Source organism: Gopherus flavomarginatus, chromosome 10 (assembly GCF_025201925.1).
Source record: "Gopherus flavomarginatus isolate rGopFla2 chromosome 10, rGopFla2.mat.asm, whole genome shotgun sequence".
NCBI classification, from domain to species: domain Eukaryota; kingdom Metazoa; phylum Chordata; order Testudines; family Testudinidae; genus Gopherus; species Gopherus flavomarginatus.
In genome coordinates this window covers 20686703-20699928 of record NC_066626.1, presented here as the reverse complement: position 1 = coordinate 20699928, position 13226 = coordinate 20686703, and the positions used below count along the sequence as shown (strand labels likewise).

At 44.1% G+C, this 13226-nt stretch overlaps 1 protein-coding gene across 4 annotated transcripts in view; it reads left to right on the top strand.

Annotated features, from left to right (window-relative positions):
- The first annotated feature begins 6719 nt into the window (after positions 1–6719).
- Positions 6720–13226, top strand: part of PARD3B (par-3 family cell polarity regulator beta) — a 683847-nt gene continuing 677340 nt past the window's right edge. For all 4 annotated transcript variants that reach the window (XM_050969567.1, XM_050969566.1, XM_050969565.1 and 1 more), the window contains exon 1: positions 6720–6903. In XM_050969567.1, coding sequence (XP_050825524.1) covers positions 6784–6903 — 120 coding nt within the window. In that variant the 5' untranslated portion in view covers positions 6720–6783. The remainder of the gene's footprint in view (positions 6904–13226) is intronic.

Genomic DNA, 13226 nt, shown 5'->3' with positions numbered 1-13226 from the left:
CAATCCGCTGCTTTGTTTCTTGCACCATTAAGGGTAACTTTCCCGTGTCACTCTGCCGACACTGCAGGGGAACCATTGCTGAACACAGGCGAGATGCATAAGGGCCAGGGTGGAAGCCACAGTCTTCGAGAAGATCCTCCCTTGATGCTCTGCTCACCCTCAGCAGCGAGGTATCTTCCATAATGATCACAGCCTGTGGAAAATGTGGGGACAGGAATGATTATAAGGCCCCCCCCTCAGCGCTGGCTCTCCCCAGAAGCCACATGCCCATTGTGCAGTGTGGTCCTGGAACCCTGATTTCCCCTGCCCCTGTGGTTACTCACCATTTTGGGGGTCTTGTGGCTCATGTGTGCTTGCCTGGGGTCAGCCAGTTAGCGACAGGTATGTGAATAGTGGCTGTGTTTTAAATCACTGAATCAGTGGTCTCTGTGTTGCAAACAACACTGCTTCTGTAAAATGTTGCATTTTGGCTTCACAGATGACCTTGGGAGCCCAGCTTCCCTCTTTGTTATAGCTGGCTGACGGCTGTGCAGAATTAGAAAGCAGCCACGAAGAACTAAAGAGGACTTTCTGTGTGATGTCATGATGCACTCCCCAGCCGAAAAACAAAAATTGAAGGAGTGGCAGGACAGTGAGAAGAGGGACTGAAAAAAGAATGTGGCACACCAGAACAAAGCCAAAGAGCGTCTCTTAGGCTCCCTGCGCTACTAGCCCTGCAAACCGAGCAGCTCCATGCCTGCTCTCCCTGCAGCTTCTGTTGCAAAACTCTTTCCCATGCGCCCCAAAGGACGAGGATTGATATGATACCTGGACATACACAAACCTTTAACTGTCCCGGGACCCCACCTCCTCCCTTCCCCCATCCCGCTCAGTGCTGATGTGTTTTTTTTGTTTTTCTCTCTCCTCCAGTTGTTGTTTTTTAATAAAAGAATTGTTTTGGGTTGAAAGCAATCTTTATTCCATTAACTGAAAGCAAACAGAGCCCTGCAAAGCAACAGGCAATTTTCTTAATATTCTTCATAGTGCATTGTCTGCGCCAATCACAATCACCTCCTAGCATTACAAGCACTGCACTCCTGAGCATAGCAACAAATATTAGTGGATTTCAGCTTTAAATTGCTGCCTCAAGGCATCCCTGATCCTTCTGGCCCTGTGCCATAGATGCCAACTTTGTTGGTGCTCTGGGGCTGGAGCACCCATGGGGAAAAATTAGTGGGTGCTCCGCACCCACCAGCAGCTCCCTGCTCCAGCTCACCTTCGCGTCTGCTCCGCCTCCTTCCCTGAGTCACTGCTGCATCCTGTTTCTCCCCTCTCCCTCCCAGTGCTTGCACCACAAAACAGCTGTTTTGCGTGGCAAGCGGTGGGAGGGAGTGGGAGGTGGAGGAATGTGGCGCGCTCATGGAAGAGGTGGGGCCGTGGCAGAGATTTGGGGAAGGGTCCAATAGGGGCAGGGAGGGGGTGGAGTCAGAGAAGAGCAGGGGGGGCACGAGCACCCACCAGCGCCAAGGAAAGTTGGCACCTGTGCCCTGCGCTGCGCTCCTCTAATAGCCCTGGTCTCTGGCTGTTCAAATGCAGCTTCCAGGCACTAAGCCTCAGTGGTCCAGCCCTGAGTGAAGCTTTCACCTTCTCTTCACAAATATTATGGAGTATACAGCACACGGCTATAAGCACAGGACTATTGTCATCGGCCAGGTCCAGCCTCCCATATAGGCAGCACCAGCAGGCCTTTAAATGGCCAAAAGCACATTCAACACTTGCTCAGCCTGTTGTTGAACTGCTCCTTGCTGCTGTCAAGGTGCCTCGTGTATGGCTTCATAAGCTAGGGCATTAACGGGTAGGCAGGGTCTCCCAGGATCACAATGGGCATTTTGACTTCCCCTAAGGTGATCTTCTGGTCCAGGACTAAAGTGCCTGCTTGCAGCTTCCTGAACAGGCCAGTGCTCTGAAAGATGTGTGTGTCATGCACCTTTCTGGACCAGCCTGTGTTAACGTCTGTGAAATGCCCAGGGTGATCCACAAGCATCTGGAGAACCATAGAGAAATACCTTCCAATTAATGTATTAGGTGGCTAGCTGGTCTGGTGCCAGAATTGGAATATGTGTACCATCTATAACCTCTCCGTAGTTAGGGAAGCCCATTTGTGCAAAGCCATCCACAATGTCACACACGTTGACCAGAGTCATGGTCTTTCAGAGCAGGATGCGATTAATGGCCCTCCACACTTCCATCAACATGAGTCCAATGGTTTCCTTTCCCACTCTGAACTGGTTAGCGACCGATTGTTAGCAGCCTGGATTAGCCAGCTTCCACAGTGCAATTGCCACACGCTTCTCCAATGACACGGCAGCTCTCATTCTCGTGTCTTTGCACTGCAGGGCTGGGGCAAGTTAATGACACAGTCTCAGGAATGTGGCTTTCCTCATCTGAAAGTTCTGCAGCCACTGCTCATCATCGAAGACGTGCATGATGATGTGATCCCACCGCTCAGTACTTGTTTCCTGAGCCCCAAAGCGGTGTTCTACTGTGGTCAGCACCTCCGTGAATGCCACAAGCAATCTTGTGTCGTAGCTACTACGCCTGGCGAGATTAATGTCAAACAGCTCTTGCGTTTGTAGTTTAAGGAATAACTTTACTGCCACTTGTGACATGTTAGTGAGAGTGAGCAGCATATTGGTCAACAGTGCAGGATCCATTCCTGCAGACCGAAGAGGCAGAACGTGCAGTACACAACCCTTTGAAAGACGACATCATATGCAGATGGAAGCACAGGGATTGCTGGGATATGAAGCAATGCATCGTGGGGCATTGGGACCCAGGATACCCCACAACCCTCTCCAGTTTCCCACAACTTGTAGCAGCATAAGAAGAAGAGATGCTCTGCGGGATAGCTGCCCAGAGTGCACTGCTCCAAATACTGCTGCAAGTGCCGCAAGTGTGAACACACTATTGCGCAGGTAGCTGACAGTGTGAACGCACAACAGCGGTTTCCATTCAGCGCTCTCTGAGCAGCGCTGTAACTGCCGGCGATGTAACTCTGCCAGTGTAGACATACCTTAAATTAAAACTTCATCTAGTTCAGCTTTTTAAAAACCCTAAAAAAACAGCAAAAGGTTAACACTGACTTCCTGTGCCATAATTACCACCCAGTCCTCTTCTACAGATTTGTAAGCACTGGGTGTCAAATGTATATCTGATCCATAGGTGCTGGATGGTTTGGAATCCTTAGGTGCAGCTTGGATGAATAACTTTTTCCAGGTAATCAATTTCCCCAATGAGAGGACTCTGATCATTCTTATAACAACTATCATTCCTGTAAATATTGGGCCTGATTGTTCATGCTCACACATTTACAAAGCTTGCAGCATCAGTACTACTATTTTTTCAGTGGTGGTTTTAAATGATTTGTCTTTGTTTTCAAGTTCTAAAATGCCACTGTCTTGTGGCAGACACTTCCAGATTTAATAAAGAGAGTTTTGCAAAATCCGGTAGTTTCAGTTAACAAGGAATTTGTGCAACTCTTTTGTTTGTTATATGCAGTGTTGTAGTCGTGTTGGTCCCAGGATATTAGAGAGATAAGGTGGGTGAGGTAATATATTTTATTGGACCAACTTCTGTTGGTGAAAAGAGACAAAAGTTGGTCCAATAAAAGTTATTACCTCACCCACTTTGTCTGTCTTTTCTTTGTGTCTGTTGCCTGAGTTCATGCAGCTTTACCACCATCACCTCATCCCCAAGTTTCACTTTGAGTTTCTTTGAATCTCAAAATCAAATAGTTTTGGCCGGGTTTCATTGTGATTTCCACTTGACACTGTAATTTGGTTCAGGATAGATTAAACAAATTTTGAGCAATCTGAGAACATGGACTGCATTTTGAGCTGTAATTTGAGTTGATTAGGGGTTTAATTTTGCATAGCTGTGCTTATAGCTCCCTTGTGTTGTATTGTGTGTGTTTAATGGGTATGATGCATATTTGGTGCTGTGGTATGTACAATGTTTTATGTGCTGTGTTTTCTGGTATCTTTGTTATGGTTTGCTAAGCTATGTGGTGTGTTCTAGTGTGCTGTAAGTAGTATGATGTTTCTGGTGTATGCTGTGTAGTTAGACTGGCAGACTTCATTTTTGCAAAAAAAAATGTCAGTGGAGAATACCTGTTTATTTTTAAGCATTTATTATTTTACATTTTCACAGATATACAACACAATGGTTTTAAAACATTTTAATTCTTTTATAGAGCTAAATTTTCATAGTTATGGAAAATCATGGGGCTTGGATCATTATTTAATGACAGTAGACATTGAGATTCAAAAAGCTACATTTTATAACCATTAAAACTATAATGCCTGGTTATAGCGAGTCATGTTTACATAAGCTGCCTTAAGTCAGCCTAACTCTGTCAGTTTCTACCCTGCAATGGTGCTCCCGCTGATGTAAGTCACCCACTATCTTGACTTAGGCTATGTCTACACTGGCAACTGAACGACAAAACTCTTGATGTGTAGCTGTGCAGGTTTGATGTGTAGCTGTATGTAATCTGTGAGGTGGGGTGAAGCTATGTGGGGTGTAACTGTGCGGAATGTGGGGTCTAGCTGTGTGTGATCTGTGTGGTAGGGTCTAGCTGTGTGTGATCTGTGCAGTGTGGTGCAGCTGGGAGATGTAGCTGTGTGTGATCTGTGCGGGGTGAAAGGTATAGCTGTGGGGTGTGAGGTGTAAATGTGTGTGTGATCTGTGCTGTGGGGTGTAGCTGTGTGGGGTGTGAGGTGTAGCTGTATATGATCTGTGCTGCAGGGGGTAGCTGTGTGTGATCTGTGCTGTGGGGTGTAGCCGTGCAGGGTGTGAGGTGTACTGTGTGTGATCTGTGTGGGGTGTAGCTGTCCGAGGTGTAAGGTGTAGCTGTGTGTGATCTGTGCGTGGGATCTGTGCAAGGTGTGAGGTGTAGCTGTGTATGATCTGTGCTGCGGGGTGTAGGTATGTGAGGTGTAGCTGTGTGTGATCTGTGCTGCGGAGTGTAGCCGTGCAGGGTGTGAGGTGTACTGTGTGTGATCTGTGTGGGGTGTAGCTGTGCGGGGTGTGAGGTGTAGCTGTGTGGGCTCTGTGCAGGGTGTGAGGAATAGCTGTGTGGGATCTGTGCTGCAGGGTGTAGCTGTGTGGGGTGTGAGGTGTAGCTGTAGAGCATGAGGGGTATAGCTGTGTGAGGTGTAGCTGTGCGGAGTGTGAGGCATAGCTGTGTGGGATCTGTGCAGGGTGTGAGGTGTAGCTGTGCAGGGTGAGGGGTATAGCTGTGTGGGGTCTGTGAGGGGTGTGAGGTGTAGCTTTGCGGGGTGTGAGGTGTAGCTGTGCAGGGTGAGGGGTATAGCGGTGTGAGATGTAGCTGTGTGGGATCTGTGCAGGGCGAGGGGTATAGCTGTGTGGGATCTGTGAGGGGTGTGAGGTGTAGCTGTGCAGGGTGAGGGGTATAGCGGTGTGAGGTGTGAGATGTAGCTGTGTGGGATCTGTGCAGGGTGAGGGGTATAGCGGTGTGAGGTGTGAGATGTAGCTGTGTGGGATCTGTGCAGGGCGAGGGGTATAGCTGTGTGGGGTCTGTGAGGGGTGTGAGGTGTAGCTTTGCGGGGTGTGAGGTGTAGCTGTGCAGGGTGAGGGGTGTAGCGGTGTGAGGTGTGAGATGTAGCTGTGTGGGATCTGTGCAGGGCGAGGGGTATAGCTGTGTGGGATCTGTGAGGGGTGTGAGGTGTAGCTTTGCAGGGTGTGAGGTGTAGCTATGCAGGGTGAGGGGTATAGCGGTGTGAGGTGTGAGATGTAGCTGTGTGGGATCTGTGGGGGGTGTGAGGTGTAGCTGTGCAGGGTGAGGGGTATAGCGGTGTGAGGTGTGAGATGTAGCTGTGTGGGATCTGTGCAGGGCGAGGGGTATAGCTGTGTGGGATCTGTGAGGGGTGTGAGATGTAGCTGTGTGGGATCTGTGCAGGGCGAGGGGTATAGCTGTGTGGGATCTGTGAGGGGTGTGAGGTGTAGCTTTGCGGGGTGTGAGGTGTAGCTGTGCAGGGTGAGGGGTATAGCGGTGTGGGATCTGTGAGGGGTGCGGGCTGTAGCTGTGCGAGGTGTACTGTGTGTGACCCGCGCTGGGGACTCGGTTGCCATGGTGCCGCAGGCCCTGCAGCCAGTGGCTCAGGGCGCTGCGGCCCCTTTAAGAGCCGGAGCCTGGCGGCCTGGCCAGGCCCGGCCCGGCGGTGAGCGGAGGAGCCGGCACAAAGTTTTGCTCTCACGGCTCCGGGGAGCAGCGGCCCGGGCGGGAGGCACCGAGCGCGCGGGGCCCCAGGGTCCGGGGGAACCGGTGGCCGCAACTAGGAGCCGCGCGGAGGCGTCCGGGCATGAGGAAGAGCCGCGGCCGTTGCATCCCCGAGCTCGGCCCGGGCTTCCCTTGAGAGCCAAGCGGGAGCCCCGCCGCAGCCGCTTCCCCTGCCCCTTCGGAGAGAGCCGCCTGCCAGGGCCCTTCCCAGCCCCTGCCGAGAGACTCCGCGCCTGGGGCCTCCCTGACTCCCTCCCGCCGGTGCAAGTTGTGCCCTTGCGCTGAGCGCCCTAGTGAAGGCCGGGGGTAGGGTGAGCGGCCCTCTCCTAGCCCTGCCCCCGGGGCAGCCGTGGGGCCCTGGGTCAGGCACCTGCTCCTGACAGCAAGACCCAGCTCCAGTTCGGCTGGAGGTTTGTTGTGACTTCCGGCCCCATCCCACCTCTGCTCCTAGGCCTGCTCATTGTCACCCTTGGTTTATTGACTGGTTGGGGTGATTGGCTGAGATGAAGGTGACTGTCTCTTTTGGGAAGACGGGGATTGTGGTTCCCTGTAAGGATGGGCGGCTCAGTGTCAGAGACTTAACCCAGCAGGCTCTTCAGAGATACCTCAAAACCAAAGAAAAGGTAAGACAAACACACCACATTACCACATCCACTTCCTACCAAGATCACTTAAGAACACTGCACCTTTATACCAGACAGTCTGCTTATAGAGGAGCCTCTGTATACCTGCAATATATGTAGATTATTAGTTAGCCTAAGTATATAGTGGATTTTTTTAAAGGTGTGTATTTTGCAATTGGTGACTTTACAGTTGAAATAGTGGATGGATATGAGTGGGATCCTGAATGAGCTGCAGCAGAGACATTGCAGAACAGAACTACTCAGTTTTGAAACAGAAGTTGGGTTTCAGTAGTTACTGTAATAAATAAGGACTAGAAGTCGGAGCTTGGTGGACTAGTGTTCTGAACGGCACTGCCAAATAGTTGCATGAACAGTTGATAATAGACAAGCTAAAAATGTGTTCCATTAGTCTAAATGTGTAAACTTTTCTTGTATTTTAGATTGTATGTTGTGCCACAGATGCTGTGCTATAAAGATACTTATTTATCTACAGTAAAGTCTACATAGTATGGTAGGACTTCAGCTTGGACATCATGATCCTAGGGGTACTGCATGAATAGAGGTGCCACTCTTCAGATGAATGTTGATCAAGGCTTCTTTTGCCTGGGTCTGGTTGAGATTAAAAATAGTAGGACTGGCCAGTGAATAACTTCAGTATGGTACTGATCAATAGTTTCTGTTCAAAGACTTGATTTTGCAAACACTTGTTCAGATGAATAGTTTATGACTTCATTGAGACTGCACCCATGAGTAAGGGCTTGTAGGATTGGGTCTTCAGAGAGTGAGGGAGATCTGAGTGCAGAAGGGCAATCAGAAACCCGTGAGACTTCATTATTTCTATGTTGCTGACTCATTCTGTGACTTCGGGCAAATCATCTGACTTTTCTGCCTTTGTTTTTCTCATGTGTAAAACTGGGATTATAATATTTACCATCCCTTCATAAGTGTTTTGAATATTAGTGTATGAAAACATCTACTGAAGTGCTAAATTTATTATTGTACAAATCTGTATTAACTATGGTAGTTACAGTGACTTCCATGTTTGCCTACACAAGCACCTGTAGTGATTTGCCTGTGTGAGATACTGTATAAAACAGGACTATCTTATATTCTTTTCTATCCATATTGGTACACCATATGCATATAGATAATCACTACTGAGGATTAAATATTGTCATAATAGTGTTATGGAAATTAGCAAATATCATTTAGGCTTTGGGCCATCAGGATGGCTCAAACTGTCCAAATATAATCCTCAGCATTAATGCAAAGTTCATGCCTAAGAAGCAAAAGGACTTTTGGCCTAGGTAAATTTCTTTTAAAAAAATATTGAATTCAGCTCTCTTCTTGTGGTGGTGAAGTTTTGGACTAAAGTGGTGAGCCATCTGAACAAGTAATGAGGAAAGTTTCAAGGTGACCTGAAAAATTTGGCTTGTGCTCTCTCTGTGGTGTGTGAAGGAGGACCAAAAGAAACAAGCAGGACAAAACTTACACTAGACCTGCAGATCCTGCCTAGTCTAGAATTCTTCCTATGGTGGCTGGAGAATTAATGAAATTATTAACAAGTGTTCAGAATGAAGGCTGAACAATTGAGACTGAAATTTTTAATCAGACCGTCAAACTTTTTTTTTTGTCTTTTTGTTTTGTTAATACCTACCTAGTTAATCAAGTGAGATAGGGTGGGTGAGGTGATATCTTTTATTGGACCAACTTCTGTTGGTGAGAGAGACAAGCTTTCGAGCTTACACAGAACTCTGTATCTCTCTGATATCCTGGGGCCAACATGGTTATAACAGTGTATGTATAGTTAAATAATGTTTCAAGAAAAAAGATTTCTTTTTTTTTTTAAAAAGAATCAGCACCTCTGCCCCCTTAAGTTAAGGTGTGAGAACTGACCCTATATACCTCTGAAACATCCAGTAGATTCTTCAGCCAATATTGGGGGAAACCAGATGTTGCATTCTTGATATTTCTAAGATTAAAACAAAGCAAAATCCGTTCTCACACTTCTCATCCCTTCTCAAACTTTTCAGGCTCTCTTTATATATCATAAGGAAACCAAAAAAGGGCACAAGCCCAGTTTATTTTAAAACTCTGGTCAGCTTCAATGTTGGTAATTTGAAACTACAGTAAATGCACATAATAGGAAAAATCAAAAGAAAAGAACATAAGAGGCTCAAACAGTACTGAGCAGATTTGGATTTAAATGTCTAATTCAGTGGCTGAGATTTTGGTGTGTGCCTTTTCTAGTTCACCGTGAGTTGCACAGGTTAAATTTCTGTGCACTTCTTTGAATAGCTGGCTTCTGGCAAATCTTATTGGCTGTCTTAGACCTTAATGCAAAATATTAGGTAACTTCAGTTTGTTTATTTAGCTAAGTATCATTGGAGGTTGTACTATTAGAAGAATTCCAAAGAATTATTACTGTTGTATTTTGGGTTGTTTAATAATAGAGTTGTATTTTGGGTTGTTTAAGAATTCACTAACCATTCTAGTGGGCCTCTGTTTTTTTGTTCATTGTCTAACATGGATGGATTAGTCCTGTTATCACTTTATTCTCAATTTTCAAAATATAATTAATACACTTACAGATGTTAATATTAGTAAAAACTGAATACAGACTTGGGACCCTGTAGCATTTGTCACTGTCTGAAATCTGCTGTAAAGTATGGGCATATAATACATATGACTTTCTAATAGGCTTGTTAGTAAAGACATTTACTGACTTAAGTTTAAAAAATATATGTATTTAGAATGTCTCTAGATCACTTTATTTGAACTGAAGTTAGAGTACAGAACAATAGTGATAACACTCTAAAACCTGTTTCTGATATGATTATAAGTGTAAATAGCTTAAATGTATAATGTCTGGTTGGAAAACAGGAATAAGAAAAGGGCCGGAAGTATGTAGCGATGGGATAGGGGAGCTGGAAAGTAGACATGAGGGGAATGTGCCACAGTTTCAGAATGAGAGGTTTGGGAAGTGGATAGAACAGATTTAGAGAAGACTTTTACTTTATTTAAAAAAAAGTGGTGCTATAGTTACAATACTCATAATGTGTACGTAAGGTTTTAATCCCATCTTGGGGGTTCTACTGATATAAACAGACACCTTGAACTTTGCATTTGTTTCTTATCTTACCATATTCATTTGATGGAATTCCAGCCTTTGACAAAGCTGAGGGTGTGGGGGTAATGTTCATTTTATGTATGTTAAGTGTTTTTACTATTTTTTTAATAATATTAGTCAAATTCATAATGGTCTCAAGAATTTAGCTCCTTGGTAAACTATGGTTTTATAATATTTGTAATGGGACAAAAATGTATAGTAAATTGATAGGTATTCCACTTCAAAGTGGTTTTGCAAATAAATAACTGAAAGTCTTGGAGACACTTTACTTGCTATAGCCTGCTGCATTTTATTAACAAACTTGGACTGATTACATGGCAAGATTTGACCATAAAGACTCACTAATAACTACTGTTAATAAGTCAGAATTATTTTATTTATCAGCTGAAAAGTTATGCAATAAGACAATTTTTCATTGTTGTACATGAAGCTATTGGGACAGAATTCCCAATTAATAGGTGCAATTTTAAATGGTCAAACCTCTTGTTCTACATCCCGGTTGACTCATCAGAGATTAAAAAGAACTTCATTGGACATTTAATTTCTCCCTAAAACATAAATTCTCCCCATGAAAATATCAGTTTAAAAAAGGCTGTTATACTTAGGAATTATGTTCAGAAAGAAGAGAATTCCAGATATTTTTGAAAAATAACAAATGACGTGTGTGTGAGATTTGTAAGAACTGTTTTCTTGAGAATCAAGATTTATTGCTCTGAGAGGGCAATGTCTACTTTTGTTTCATCTCAGTCAATATTTACCTCTCAGGTAAACAAATCTTCAGTACAGGTCAATACCTGCCTTTGTTGTTGTTTTTGTTTTGTGGTGTGTAACTTCATAAACCTCTCTCTTCTCATGCCTGCCCCATGACATGACAGTCACAGTTTTTGGAACAGTATCTAGTTATACTCAGTAGAACTAATAGGCAGGGCTTTGGAGTGGAGTCTGGAGCTGGAGCGCGGAGCAGTGGAGCTACAGGTTTTTGCCTGGAGCTGAAGCGGAGCTGGAGCACAGCTCCAAAGCTCTGCAAATAGGTCCACATAATCTTTCTGACTGCCTCCATACCATCTCTTATTTAACTACTCTGTTTGTTTAGATATTTCTACTATCTTAGGATATGTCTTCATTGCATAGCTAGCTTGAGTTGCTATGTGCATGCTGGTGCTGTGTTTGCTTGTGTGCAGTGCTAAGACTTCTAAGGGTAAATACCATGGGAAGTAAAAGTGAGTGAAATTCTTTTGGACTTTTTTTTTTCATGCCAAAGCGTGTATCTGCCCCTGAAACATTTTGCAAATTTGTGTCAAATTTGCAGAGGTGTTTTAGTTTAAAAAAAAAAAAGAAAAAAAGAAAAAGCTAAACACTTTTTTAAAATATGTTTTTAATTCTGTTGCAAAGTGAATTTTTGCTTCAGGGTTTTTATGTTTTGGATAAAATTACTCTAACACATAAAATGGTCAAAATCTAAATAAAATGTTTAGTTTGACCCTAGATGATTCTCTCCCTCCACCCCACCCCCCTGAATTGCCAGCAAATGGAAAATCTGTTATTTGCCCAGCTCTAACAGTAACCCAAGTCACTTTTTGAATTCTTTCCCAGAATTTGTCTCTTTTCAGGGCACAGTGGGAATTCTAGGAAGGTACCCAAGAATTCCAAATGCTTGAGTGCTATTAGCCTGTGTCTGGACTGCAGAGTGTTTGTGTTAGCAGCTGTTGCGCTATGCTCACTTGAGTTTTAGCCAGGTCCCGCTTTGGTGCCAGCCTACTTGACTTAAAAACTCAATGGACTTGAATTAGAGGTTTTTGCACGTGGAAAGAAGGAACTGAAGTTAGGGGGCAATGATAGAATTATAATGAGTTAATTTTGCAGTGAAGGTAATCCCTTAATTAAGTCTGGACATTGAAACTTTAACTATATATTGTTTTTGTCTTAACTTTGTCAAGCTTGCAATGGTATTTTATTAATTTAAAAAATGATGATGAGTTTTTGTTCTCATGGATGTTTAGTAGAAAGGAGCAGCAGTGAGCCTGGAGAATGAGATATACAACATCCCTTCTTCTAGATAAAGTAACATTTACTTTACTTTATCTCCTTTGAAACAAAATTTACAGCATTCCTGTAAACTTTCTCACTTTCATAAAAGAACAGGCAAAGTATACAATAGGGGAGAGTCTTACATGTAGATACACCTCTACCCCAATACAACACACATTCGGATATAACTCAGTAAAGCAGCGCTCTGGGCGGGGCGGGGCTGTGCACTCTAGCGGATCAAAGCAAGTTAGATATAACAGGGTTTCACCTATAATGTGGTAAGATTTTTTTTTTTTGGCTCCCGATGACAGTGTTCTATTGGGGTAGAGGTGTATGATCATATTCTGTTTGAATGCATATTAGTCCTACAAGGTAGAAATATTTTTGTTCTGTCATCAAAACAAAGATGGTCTCTGTCCATAATGCCTTTCTGAAATCTTGGATATGTTTTTAACCATTAGATAGTTCACTTGGTGGAACCACTTCAGAGGGTGACTAAACTGCTATGCCAACTGAATGCTTGGCTTCCCCCCTTGGAAAGCCAACTAGACTACTAGAGTGTCAGTTATGGTTTTGTGATGTAGGTGCCCACTGATTAGAAACTATACCGAAAACACTAATTTGTTCCACAGAGGTAGTGATAAACTCCTTGACTACTAAACTGGATATCGGTGACATAGTGGTGAAGACAATGCAATGGTCACACATCTCTGATTGGATAGGGAATAGTGTTTGACTTATTTGTGTATCGGCAGCACTGTGCTGAAAGGTATTTAGTGGGTTACTGTTATAGGCTGACTATCTATGTCACCTTACATTTTTTTGCTGCTAAAATATTTCTCTCTGTTGTAACTTCATAAACCTCTCTGTTTTCATGCCTGCCCCATAGCATGACGATCACAGCTTTTGGAACAGTATCTAGCTGCTGCTAAGCAGTCAGCAGAAGGAGTACTAAATGTTCTTTTGCAGTTTCTTTAAAAACGGAAGCTTTAAAAAAGTTTATTTTGAACCAAAACTCAGTATCTGACTTGCAAAAACAGTCCAAGTTTCCACAGATATTGTGGAAGATGTCAAAATGTAGAAGATGAACAATGTTGTGCCCACTCTTCTGTTTGTTCAAGTGTTGTGTTTTAATTTATGAGCAAAGTAGAAGGCAGGTAATATT